The 14,586-nt window shown below is 41.1% G+C and overlaps 1 protein-coding gene across 2 annotated transcripts in view; it reads left to right on the top strand.

Moving 5' to 3' along the window:
• The first annotated feature begins 471 nt into the window (after window positions 1-471).
• Window positions 472-14,586, top strand: part of LOC135464736 (uncharacterized) — a 42,666-nt gene continuing 28,551 nt past the window's right edge. For both annotated transcript variants that reach the window (XM_064742260.1, XM_064742259.1), the window contains exon 1: window positions 472-617. In XM_064742260.1, the coding sequence (XP_064598330.1) occupies window positions 509-617 (109 nt within the window). In that variant the 5' untranslated portion in view covers window positions 472-508. The remainder of the gene's footprint in view (window positions 618-14,586) is intronic.

Genomic DNA, 14,586 nt, shown 5'->3' with positions numbered 1-14,586 from the left:
TCCACGTTCGCAGGTAATGCAAAACTTGTTAACAGCATTTAGCAGCAGAGCAAAGTGCCAAACTGAAATGCTGCCAACCCTATTTCTAATTAGTTTAGGCATGTATGTATGTTTATACAGTGAGCTACATAGATGTAGACTCGCTGCATCATCAGCATTCGAATTTGTGTGAAATTGGAGCGTATAGTAACACTGCTGTTACTTCTCCCTACCCCACCCCCCTGCGAAAATAAGAATCTTTGACTTATCAGTCCGGTGAATGCATTTCACTTGCAGTTAATTCACAATGTTTTTCAGATATCACGAAAACGGTTTCCAAGTTCGAAAGAGCATCAGAATGTTTTGAAAACGCGGAGGAAATTGTTTTGAACAGTTTCGCTGTTGCCCTTCCCGTGTGCACCCCTCCTTCCGCACGTAAAGTATCCGCAGCCTTCAGTGAACAAGATGGCGTCGTCCGACAGTTGTGATGGTTAAAGGATCGCGAAAGTTTCCGTGTTTCCCCTCCATAATGGACGGCAACAGTTCGGACAATAGCCACTCCTGCAGCGAAATCGGTGGAGGAAGCTGGTCGCAGGGCTGGGAACACGAAATAAGTTCTTTATCGGGTTTAAATTTGGGTAAGTAACACAGATTTGCTAACTTGTCGAAAACTCGGCCAAAATAATTTTTAGCCTACCAATGTCAAGGAGTTCAGTCGTGTGTGGCATTACTTGGCCGTTTTCTCAAAATTAGAGGCATATGGCTCATTTAGAAGTTTATTTTTTGCTCGTTTTTCTCGTGAAGAATCGTTTTGTGTCGTTTTGAATCGTTTAGCGTTTTAAAACTATGTGGTGTGATTGAATGAAGCACTTCTAATCCACCTAAAATAGGCCTGTTGTACACACAGAATAGTTACACATAAAACTGGCGTTCACTTTAAGTGTTAATAACTTTGTTGTGATTTTGGTTTCCAGTTTCATTGAGTGATGATTAATTTATTGTGATTTTTTGATGGAGATTAAAGTGATTTTTTTGTTTTAAATGGACGATAATGGGTCTGACTTAGTTAATATTATAATATGGTTAAGAGGCCAGTATATTTGATAAAGCCAACGCACTGAGGTCAAAGTATACGATTTGGACTGTCCCACTCTGGATCTAGGGGTGAAAGCCTCTCTTCCTGGTTATGATTTTATGTAGATGGATCGGTTTACATGCTTAACATTATCACTTTTTTAAGATTAACTTTCTCTTGAGCGAGTACTAAAAGTTTTGAAAAGGCATAAAGAAAAGAAACAAGAAAAAAAAACATTTTGGTGTTTACTGTTTTTTTTTAATATGAGTAGCATTTTAAACTTATTACTGAGCAGAACGCATTTGAAAGTTTTACTGTTTATATGGCTAATGACTGTTTGAATCTTTGTTTCTCATCCAGATATTTAGGTAAATCAAATAATGAGTGTTAACATGGGTGGGATGGGGTGGGGGCGAAGGGGGTCATGGGGGTGAGTGACAGGAAACAAGGAATCAAGTGTAAAGGGCCTGGGGTCACTTTAAAAAACTTGATTAGTCATATTTCTTTCTTGGTAAAGACGTTTTTAGGGTTATAGTGCCATGAGGTGATGTCATTTACCAGAAAAGTTGTGATAAATTGATTTGTGAAGTTTTGTGAGAGTGGTCCCTGACAAAATAAGTTTCATCTTTGTCATAACACACATTCCTTAATTTTAAATGAACACAATTCAGCAGCTGTCAGTATCATTGTTAAAGTGAGTAGGTGTGACATATGTTTTGGATACATATATAGGTATTTTGGTTGTGTTTTTTTGTTTTTAACTCCACCTCATTACGCTTTTGTTGCACATGTCATCTGTATTTACTTGTTCAGATACTTCATTTTTTCCATTTAAACAGACATCAAATATTTTGTTTAGATAACGAAATGAATAAGAAAAAAATGCAACTTACATGTATTGCTCATTGTGTGCTGTTATTCTTTGTTAGACTCTGAGCTTGTTGGACCTAACCAAAGTACGGCCAAGTTAAGAATACGTGTTTTGTCCAGATGGACAACAAGGAAATACTCGAAGTAAATGTAATGTCATTTTGAAGAGTGGGATGAAAATCGTGTGAAATAGAACTTTATGAACTACCAGTGTGAAGTTCTGAATAGTCATTTTGAGTGGGTTTGCAGAACAAATGGGGAAGTGGGATATACTGCACATGTAACTATAAAAACAAGAAAATGAAATCTGTAGGGACACCCTTGTAACGAAACCAAACTCTTCTCTCAATCAGGCTGTCCATATCAGAGAGATTCTGGCTAATAAAAGAGATCAAGGTTTTAAAGAAATTTAAGATGCTATATCAGAGATTAATTTGGGCAAAAGATCAATCAGTGCAAATGCAGTCAAACTTTGGCCTTTACTTTAGAATAGCCCTAATAATTACCTTTCACAAAATATCAACCCTGTCTGTGCATGTGTTACTTTTGAAAATTGAACATTGATAATAAAGCATATTAAATTCGATTTATTTATTTACTTATTTATTTGATTGGTGTTTTATGCTGTACTCAAGAATATTTCACTTATACGATGGTGGCCAGCATTATGGTGGGTGGAAATTGGGCAGAGCCCGGGGGAGACCCACAACCATCTACAGATTGGTGGCAGACCTTCCCATGTACAGCCGGAGAGGAAGCCAGCATGAGCTGGACTTGAACTCAAAGTGACCGCATTGGTGAAAAACTCCTTGGTCATGACGCTGCGCTAGGGCGCTAACGAACTGAGCCATGGAGGCCCCTGTTAAATTCGAAGAGCAGATCATATTATTATAACTTTTTCAAACTTTTAGTACTATTTTAACACTATTAATAGAAATGATGTATGACAGGATTTTGATGACAGATCTGGTTTATAAATTGGTGTGTAAAACTTGATAGCAAGCAGCTGTTGGTCAGAAGTTGAGATGTTTTTCAATAGTATGCAGATACAACATGCATGTACATTTATTTTAATATAAACCAGGATACATGTACTTGGGCTGTATCATTTTTGATGCACATATTTAAAATTAACCTATTTCCCTGCCAGATATTTCTGTTAAACTTTTCGGGAAGGATATGAAGCTGCTCTGCTCAGATACATTCTGGCAGTACTGTGATGATTTTCCAGAAGAAAAAAAGAAGTAAACAACAAAAGCACTTCCCTAAATCAGCATACAATGTTACACATGTGTATGATAGAATGTAAACTACATTAATCTCCTTGTCATTGGCTGATAAATCTTGGGCTTGTTTTAGGTGTCTTGATTGATATGTTCCAGAGTTGGGTTGGCTATGAAATAAGCTCAGCACTCCTGTTCATGCCAGCGTTGTCAGCTTGTTCATGCATGACTGTCATACTCAAGTGTTCAAGTGGCGCTGTGGACAAGCTACCATATTTCTGGGATCAAACCTGGGTCAGGCCATACCAAAGACTTTAAGAATTGTACTTGCTGCTGCCTCTCTTAGTGCTCAGCACTGAGAGATTAGAGCAAGGAAACAGGACTGGTTGACTCGGTGTCAGTATAATGTGACTAGGTGGGGTGTCATAGCTGGTGTCTTCAGCATGAACTCACTCTCCCACGAGAAGACACAGCATATAGATGTACGACTACTCAATGACTCCTTGCCATCATTTAAATTAAAAATTGTTAAGTACGACGTTAGGCCCCAAGCATAAAAGAAAAGACATTAAATAATCATCTGAATGGCCAGAGCCATAGACATCATGGTTTTCTCACGTGTAGGGTACATCAAAAATTTTTTGTAATGTGAAATTCTTGGGATGCGCCGTATCTCACAAACTGGAAACATGGTGCATTTCTCATGCCCTGTTCATATGTGTGCTGTCATAGTGTTTTTTTTCAAATGGGAAATTGTGTTTTATTTCATGTAAAAAAATTGTTTTAATTTAAGTGAAAAATGTTAAGCAGCAGTCAAATTAATTAATTAGAGTAAAAACCTTTCTCTCCACCATCTACCAGGGGTTACCGTCTCGCTGAACGGTATGAGCTCCTCCTTTTCTCCATTTTTATATATACAAATACAATGTTCTGGTTTAGGCCTGCTCTGTGTATACACGTATCCCAAGCACTGGCTCAGTCAGCTCTGTGTACACAGGTACCCCAGCACTGGCTCAGCCCGGCTCTGTGTACACTTACCCCAAGCACTGGCTCAGCCTGGCTCTGTGTACACAGGTACCCCAAGCACTGGCTCAGGCTGGCTGTGTGTACACATGCACCCCAAGCCCTGGTTCAGGCCGGCTTTGTGTACAAACGTACCCCAAACACTGGCTCAGCCCAGTTCTGTGTCCACACATACCCCAAGCACTCGCTCAGATCAGCTGGGTGTACACACATACCCCAAGCACTGGATCAGGACGGCTCTGTATACATACCTACCCCAGGTACTGGCTCAGGCCGGCTGTGTGTACACACGTACCCCAAGCACTGGCTCAGCCCGGCTCTGTGTACACACGTACCCCAATCACTGGATCAGGCCGCCTCTGTGTACAAACGTACCCCAAGCACTGGCTCAGCCCGGCTCTGTGTACACACGTACCCCAAGCACTGACTCAGGCCAGCTCTGTGTACACACATACCCCAAGCACAGGATCAGGCTGGCTCTGTGTACAAACGTACCCCAGGCATTGTCTTAGCCCGGCTGTGTGTACAGACGTACCCCAAGCACTGGCTCAGCCCGGCTCTGTGTACACATGTACCCCAAGCACTGGCTCAGGCCACCTCTGTGTACAAACGTACCCCAAGCACTGGCTCAACCCAGCCCTGTGTACACAGGTACACACATACCCCAAGCACTGGATCAGGCTGGCTCTGTGTAGGACCGTACCCCAGGCACTGTCTTAGCCCGGCTGTGTGTACAGATGTTTCCTAAGCACTGGCTCAACCCAGCCCTGTGTACACAGGTAAACACGGATGTACTGTAATTCTTACTCAACTGTCGCCCTTGTATGGGTGAAATATTCTTGAGTACATCGTAAAACACCAATCAAATAAACAAATAAATCTTTTTCACCTTTTTCTGTGTCATCAAGGTGTTTATTCCAGCAAATTCTGAAGGCATTATTCAGTGTTGACTGATAATAATATACTTTTTTGTCAAGCCCTGAAATTGGCCAATCCAACCAATGTAGTTTTGTCTCCAAAGTCATATAATGTGAATAAATTCCACTGAAAGTTGCTATTTCATGCGCGAAAAGGTTGAGGAATTAGGGTATGTTTCATGAACCCCTACAAGTCCTGGTACCATCTGTGTGCACAGCCTCTTGGTTTTATTCCACAAGGTAAAAATAATCCCACCAATCGAACAAAATCCACATCAGGATAAGTTCTTACCTAAATTACTCATTACTGATAGTTTCAAAAACCTGAGACCACACTGGTCTGTTTTGATTAGGAAGTCAAGCACATGTAAACTTGAGTTGTGATTTAAAAGCTTGGTGTCAACACCCATGTAAAGGGTGTCGCTGTTGCTTGTCAGGCTTTGGTGTATAAAGGCAGAGAGAATAAGAAATCTGGAATGCTGGTCATTGCTGCTGCTGATGAAACACCCCTTGAAAGAAAAGTCAGACAGCCCAGTATGTAAATACCATTGCTTAAGTTTCCATTGACCTTTGGGAGGATGGAATGTTCTATTTTGATTAATTAGGGCAGGCTGGTAGTGGTTTGTCATATTTTCAACTTAATGCCCCCACCCCCCTCCCATCTGTTTTTGAGGTTTGTTTATAAATCCATTTCCTCATCCGTCAGCGATACTCCATATTTCTGCTGTGTCCTTCAGTATGTTTACAGATAGGTTTTGCTTGTTCATTGCTCATATTTTGAGACTATCCCAAAACTGATGAGAAGAATTGTGGTAGCAGCATGGTTGAAATGCCCGTCTTTCAATGGCTGGGACACACAGGGTGTTGGTTCAATCCCAGCCTTTAACCGGGAATTTTTGAGATTCTCCATTCTTCATCCTTCTGGGGGGGCAGCGAGCGCTGGTATGGCTGTTTACGTGGTATTACATGAAGTTCCGTAGAAACCCCCTACCTTGTGCACATTAATTATATTACATCCCTGCTGTTGTTGCAACCTTCAAATGGTTGTGGGCTCCCCCACGGGCTCTGCCTGGTTTCCTCCCACCATAATGCTTTTTGCCATAGTATAAGTGAAATATTCCTGAGTACAGCATAAAACACCAATCAGATAAATAAACAAATCCGTGTTCAAGTTGACTTGTAAAATGATGCAAACTGTATTAATTCCAAAAGATTAGGCTCGATTTGTGTATTCCGTATAAAGACATAATTAAGCATTCCATGTATCCTATAAGGGCTAGAAAATGGGAGTGAGTATGGTTCTTCCGGGCAGTGTACTGGCCATATATGTGTTTATGGGTGTGTTGTCATGTACATATAGGTACAGTACATGTACACAGTGTGTAGCAAAAAAACTCATAAAATCCTGAAGGAGGCCAGCAAATGTGTCCCCATTGGGCTGGCCCCTATATCTGATAAAATTGGCTAGACCAGCTCCAAGAACATGTATGCTGCATATTCATGGTATACATGTGAATCCCATGTATGCGGGACAGTCCATTGGGATAAATATGTATAGGGGTGATCAGTGCAGTATAAAAATTCATTACAACTGTAACATTGACATGTTCATTTAATTAACAAGCCCAGTTACTACTTTATTTAGATGAATGTAAACAAACTTTTTTCAAAGGGTCAGTGTTGACTCTGTGTGTCAGTAGTTTTGACTTACATGTTTTGTTTGATTTATAGGTGCATTGAGACTTGAAAAGATACTTGTTGCTTACAATGTTTTGATTCATGGGTTTTGAGTTACAAGTATATCAAGTTCTAACAACTCAGTCTCCCAAAATTTTGTTGTGTTGATTTTGTCGCATTTAAGATATACATTGTATATCCTTTCTAAATCTCAGTAAAAATTGTCAGAAAGCTGTGGCTCCAGATCTCCTAATTAAAGAAGCCCTGCAGTAACGATTCATGCACATGTAGGTGAAGGTGTACATGAATACTTTTGGATTGACATTTGGTGTGGCCAGCAGAAGTGCTTGTTACCATCAGCTACATGTGCTCATTCATCTGGTATCATGAACAATTTTAACATAACTCCATAGAGTTTTTTTTCGGTGCGAGAGCAGACTTTGCCTGAGGTATTTGCCCCCTCAACATTTGGCGCTACAGCATACCTTGCATACATGAACACTTAATATCATGTCTGCTCCTGCTGATGCTGCATGCTGACCCAGCTATTCTGCTGTCAGTGACGTCTAGTATGCATCTAGTATGTGTATGTGCTGTACACTGAACACGCAAACACATAGACACAGTATACAGTGACGATGGGGCGATGCAGGTTGTGAGACGTACATCTAGTATGTGTATGTGCTGTACACTGAACACACAAACATATAGACACAGTATACAGTGACAACTGGGCGATGCAGGTTGTGAGACGTACATCTAGTATGTGTATGTGCTGTAAACTGAACACACAAACATATAGACACAGTATACAGTGACAACGGGGTGATGCAGGTTGTGAGGCCTACATCTAGTATGTGTATGTGCTGTACACTGAACACACAAACACATAGACACAGTATACAGTGACGATGGGGCGATGCAGGTTGTGAGACGTACATCTAGTATGTGTATGTGCTGTACACTGAACACACAAACATATAGACACAGTATACAGTGACAACGGGGCGATGCAGGTTGTGAGACGTACATCTAGTATGTGTATGTGCTGTACACTGAACACGCAAACACATAGACACAGTATACAGTGACGATGGGGCGATGCAGGTTGTGAGGCCTACATCTAGTATGTGTATGTGCTGTACACTGAACACACAAACATATAGACACAGTATACAGTGACGATGGGGCGATGCAGGTTGTGAGGCCTACATCTAGTATGTGTATGTGCTGTACACTGAACACACAAACATATAGACACAGTATACAGTGACGACGGGGCGATGCAGGTTGTGAGACATACGTCTAGTATGTGTATGTGCTGTACACTGAACACACAAACACATAGACACAGTATACAGTGACGATGGGGCGATGCAGGTTGTGAGGCCTACATCTAGTATGTGTATGTGCTGTACACTGAACACACAAACATATACACACAGTATACAGTGACGATGGGGTGATGCAGGTTGTGAGGCGTACATCCAGTATGTGTATGTGCTGTACACTGAACACACAAACATATAGACACAGTATACAGTGACGACGGGGCGATGCAGGTTGTGAGGCCTACATCTAGTATGTGTATGTGCTGTACACTGAACACAAACATATAGACACAGTATACAGTGTCGACGGAGCGATGCAGGTTGTGAGATGTACATCTAGTATGTGTATATGTTCTGTACACTGAACACACAAACATATAGACACAGTATACAGTGACAACGGGGCGATGCAGGTTGTGAGGCCTACATCTAGTATGTGTATGTGCTGTACACTGAACACACAAACATATAGACACAGTATACAGTGACAACGGGGTGATGCAGGTTGTGAGGCCTACATCTAGTATGTGTATGTGCTGTACACTGAACACACAAACATATAGACACAGTATACAGTGACGACGGGGCGATGCAGGTTGTGAGACGTACATCTAGTATGTGTATGTGCTGTACACTGAACACGCAAACACATAGACACAGTATACAGTGACGATGGGGCGATGCAGGTTGTGAGGCCTACATCTAGTATGTGTATGTGCTGTACACTGAACACACAAACATATAGACACAGTATACAGTGACGATGGGGCGATGCAGGTTGTGAGGCCTACATCTAGTATGTGTATGTGCTGTACACTGAACACACAAACATATAGACACAGTATACAGTGACGACGGGGCGATGCAGGTTGTGAGACATACGTCTAGTATGTGTATGTGCCGTACACTGAACACACAAACATATAGACATAGTATACAGTGACGACGGGGTGATGCAGGTTGTGAGGCCTACATCTAGTATGTGTATGTGCTGTACACTGAACACACAAACATATAGACACAGTATACAGTGACGACGGGGTGATGCAGGTTGTGAGGCCTACATCTAGTATGTGTATGTGCTGTACACTGAACACACAAACATATACACACAGTATACAGTGACGATGGGGTGATGCAGGTTGTGAGGCGTACATCCAGTATGTGTATGTGCTGTACACTGAACACACAAACATATAGACACAGTATACAGTGACGACGGGGCGATGCAGGTTGTGAGGCCTACATCTAGTATGTGTATGTGCTGTACACTGAACACACAAACATATAGACACAGTATACAGTGTCGACGGAGCGATGCAGGTTGTGAGATGTACATCTAGTATGTGTATATGTTCTGTACACTGAACACACAAACATATAGACACAGTATACAGTGACAACGGGGCGATGCAGGTTGTGAGGCCTACATCTAGTATGTGTATGTGCTGTACACTGAACACACAAACATATAGACACAGTATACAGTGACAACGGGGTGATGCAGGTTGTGAGGCCTACATCTAGTATGTGTATGTGCTGTACACTGAACACACAAACATATAGACACAGTATACAGTGACGACGGGGCGATGCAGGTTGTGAGACGTACATCTAGTATGTGTATGTGCTGTACACTGAACACACAAACATATAGACACAGTATACAGTGACAACAAGGCGATGCAGGTTGTGAGGCCTACATCTAGTATGTGTATGTGCTGTACACTGAACACACAAACATATAGACACAGTATACAGTGACGACGGGGCGATGCAGGTTGTGAGACGTACATCTAGTATGTGTATGTTCTATACACTGAACACACAAACATATAGACACAGTATACAGTGACAACAAGGTGATGCAGGTTGTGAGACGTACATCTAGTATGTGTATGTGCTGTACACTGAACACACAAACATATAGACACAGTATACAGTGACAACAAGGTGATGCAGGTTGTGAGACGTACATCTAGTATGTGTATGTTCTGCACAAATTTGATGTGCTTTACATTGAACACACAAACATATAGGCACAGTATACAGTGACGACCGTGGGATGCAGGTTGTGAGACGTACATCTAGTATGTGTATGTGCTGTACACTGAACACACAAACATATAGACACAGTATACAGTGACAACAAGGTGATGCAGGTTGTGAGACGTACATCTAGTATGTGTATGTGCTGTACACTGAACACACAAACATATAGACACAGTATACAGTGACAACAAGGTGATTCAGGTTGTGAGACGTACATCTAGTATGTGTATGTACTGCACATATTTGATGTGCTTTACATTGAACACACAAACATATAGGCACAGTATACAGTGACGACCGTGGGATGCAGGTTGTGAGACGTACATCTAGTATGTGTATGTGCTGTACACTGAACACACAAACATATAGACACAGTATACAGTGACAACAAGGTGATGCAGGTTGTGAGACGTACATCTAGTATGTGTATGTGCTGTACACTGAACACAAACATATAGACACAGTATACAGTGACAACAAGGTGATTCAGGTTGTGAGACGTACATCTAGTATGTGTATGTACTGCACATATTTGATGTGCTTTACATTGAACACACAAACATATAGACACTGTATACAAGTAGAAGCATTAGAGCGTATGCCTTGAAGTCGGGAGACCCAGGGTCAAACCCGGGTCGTGTCATACCAAAGACTTGATACTGGTTGTTGCCTCGCTTAGCGCTCAGCACTAAGCACTCAGAGGATAGGGCAAGGAAACAGGACTGGTTGGCCCAGTGTCAGTATAATGTGACTGGGTGAGGTGTCATGATACTTTAGCGGTTGCAGCACTTTGGCGACATGGACTCACCCTGCCACAAGAAAAGACTGTGTATATACATACAGCTAGTGACTCCTCATCGTGATGTGAAATTGTTAAGTACGACGTTTAACTGCAAGCATTCATTCATTCATTCATTCATTCGTTCACAAGAAGAGCTGTCAGCCCAACCAGGAGAAGAAGTGAGAAACTCAAACTGCAGGGGTCCAGGAGCTTCAGACCCTGGATCTGGTCCATGGCAAATTTCTGGTGCTCGGGCCTAGGGGTCAAAGCACCCAGGAGGAAATGGTTTTGTGCATTTTTGTACTGTATTTTGGAAGCTTTTGCTGGCAAGTTTGCACATACACACATATATTTCATCGCTATGTGAGATGAAAACATCATACAACAATACCATGCTATCTTTTTGCTTTAATAAAAACATTTAAAAAAAAAAAAGGTGAGAGTCTTGTCAAAAATTGTTGAAGGACAAGGTTTATGGGTGCAGCGCTGTACAGTATATAAGGGGTTAGTCAGAGATGTGACAGATGCTGTCCATACAGCCTTTTTGAGGCCATTTTGCTTGACAGGGGTATCAAGCCTTCATTTTTCCTACCTCCACCCTATGGCCTACTTCCCCTATGTTACCTCCTACCCCACCCCATGCCCCAGTGGCACCTTAAAATTCAGTATGGCTTTAAACAATTATCAGATAAAAAAAAACAACAAATTGCAACAGGGCTCCAGTGTTTCTGTCAATCGTATATCAAGTCAGAAATGTCAAAGAGGGTGTCTAAAGATTCCACACATGCCCCTTTTGAGACCTTTTTGTTATAACAGGGTGCCCAGATTTCCTTGTCTCCTACCTCTGCCATGTGGAAAGTGCTGAAAACATGGTGTCCAAATGGAGGGGTAGCTGGCTAACCCTATGTTCATGCATGTGCCCTGGTAATGCTGGTTCTCCGCTTTATACATGTATGAGTTGTACAAAATGTAATTGATGTTTTGTTGGGCTTCCCTAAACGTATGCATGTTGATCCTAAACCTGGATATAAAAACATTCAATACGCGTCAAATTTAACGCCATCAGACATTATACCTACTTTGAAGGCACATGTAGCCCATTGCGTTCTCTGAATATTTTTTTAAACTTGTTTTCATTGACTGCTCTCATAAATGTTTTTTTATGTGGTGGTCTTCGTTCAGCATATTCAGCAAACATGTCAGTTGACTTGATTACTTATTGTCAGTTCTACTTTTGAAATTATACTCTTTTGATGTTCTTGAAATGAGAAGCTTAATGTTAAAAGTTCTCAGAGGCTGAACAAAAGCGTCTGCAGTCGGATATTCTCTGCACAAGTTTTCTGATGTCATAATGATAATTACTGAAAAATTGGATTGAGGGTTGGGTGAGGTGAGGGGGTGTGGTTCTGTTTATAGGTAATTATATAGCACATGTACATGTGTATGACTGTGTGTGGCCTTACAATACTGCATGCCTTGTAATTCCGTAATCTCAGCGTTCTAGTGCTATCTACATGGATGTATATTTAGTTTTCAAACTTGTTCTTTAAATGTGTAACCTGGGATGGGTTATATTAGTTTCAAGTGTAATTCAGGCTTATCCACCCCCCGCCCTCCCCCTCCCGTTTTATTAATGCCACATCTGCTAAATTTCAGGCCTATCTTGGGGAGAAAATAGTTATAATAAGAGGCAGTGAATTGAATGACTAGGATGCATAGCATAAATTTTGTTCTTCATTAATAATTACATCATGTACTTTACAGTATACGTATATGCTGGGCTTTACCCAATACAGTCCTGGGCCCAGTTTTCACAAAGATTTCATAGATGTATAATAATCGCACAGAGGACAGTGGTATGGTAATGATGATGTACAAAATTGTGAAACTGGCCCCTGGCCGCCAAAGGTGTCGCTGTGAGTTCAAGTCCAGCTCATGCTGGCTTCCTCTCTGGTGGTACTTGGGAAGATCTGTCAGCAACCTGTAGATGGTCATCATGTCCCTTGGGCTCTGCCCTGTTCCTCCCACCATAATCCTGGCCAATGTCCTGTAAATGAAATATTCTTGAGTATGACTTAAAGCACCAGTCGTACAAATAAATTCAAGCTGTTACGTTCCTTACAGCGACATTGGTGGCCAAACATCAAGGCCCAATTGAATGTCAAATAAGAAAACACCATGAAAGTCATGCACTGAGTTAATTTACAGGACTGGAAAAATTAAGCTTATAAAACATCAGTTTACCAACAAATGCTAACATACATAACAAAGAATAGCTTTATTCAACTGCTAAAGTACATAGACAATGGAAAATTCAATACATTCAATGTGCATGTACAAATTGTAACAGTATTTACAAACAACAGGCAACATGGAGAAAGAGCATGACAAAAATGAAAAATAATCAACTGGGTTTGAACCCCACACTACCATATATCACATTTGGTATCGTCTTGATTGAGTTAGGCCTTGACCATCACCGCATATGGTTAAGTATGTACATTTAAGGTTGCTTCACACATGGTGTGCAGTCACCCCGCTCTAGTGTCCCATCTGGTTTCCTGGTCTCAGTTCAGTGTTGAGAGTGGGTGAGGACAGAGTGCATCTAGGTGACAGGAAATGTTAGGAGACTATAAAGATTTGAAATTTTGGTCTAAATAGTTGGAAGGAGTAAGCAGTGTTGTGTGTTGTTTTCTTTAACAAAGCCATGGCGTACAGTTTCTTAGTTACTTTTCTCTGTGGCATCCGAAAGCCCATCTCTTCCTTACAAGTATGTAGGGTGTAGACCTGAATAGAAATTGGAAAACACGAACGGTTGAATTTGGCCTAATAAGATTGTTTTGGCTTGTCATGACTCAAGGTACATGTGTGGATAGACATATTTCGTATGTTTCGCATGGCTTGACACTTATATTCATATTGGTATGGGGATGTGGGGGAATGCTGTCAGGATTGGTGAGAATTACCCATGATGCATTGCAAACAAGGCTGACTTTATGTAGAAAAATTGAAAGAAGTTAGTTGATAGCTGTGGAGAGGAGGGAGAGTTGTTCATTTCTCAGTTTGAGTTTTCTCAGCGACCGATCTAGGTTACCTGCAGCACATGTATAGTAATACACAGTTACCTCCAATGTCCATGTTAAATGCACAACCTTACATTTCTATTTCTGAAGCAGGGTGGTGTCATTTAAATATTGCTACAGTTCTCATGCTACAGTTGGCTGGCGAGGTCATGTGTTCAAATCCAGCTCTCGTCACTGCCACCACTCTATGTCAGACGTTGGTTTAACCCAGTTTGCTGGTTTCCTCCACTTCTGATCATGACCTCTATTGTACCGTAAGAGTGAAAAAATTTCTAGAACAGGTGTTGAAACACCAATCAAATTACACGTGTATGTAGTATTACAATTTCCTAATGCATGTAGTATTACAATTTCCTAATGCATGTAGTATTACAATTTCCTAATGCATGTAGTATTACAATTTCATAATGCATGTAGTATTACAATTTCATAATGCATGTAGTGTTACAATTTCATAATGCATGTAGTATTACAATTTCATAATGCATGTAGTGTTACAATTTCATAATGCATGTAGTATTACAATTTCATAATGCATGTATACATAATACATGTACACAGGGCCATATCGAGAA

The sequence above is a fragment of the Liolophura sinensis genome, chromosome 4, assembly GCF_032854445.1.
Source record: "Liolophura sinensis isolate JHLJ2023 chromosome 4, CUHK_Ljap_v2, whole genome shotgun sequence".
Lineage (NCBI taxonomy): Eukaryota > Metazoa > Mollusca > Polyplacophora > Chitonida > Chitonidae > Liolophura > Liolophura sinensis.
The sequence above is the reverse complement of the archived record's forward strand: the minus strand, read 5'-3'. Positions and strand labels throughout refer to the sequence as shown.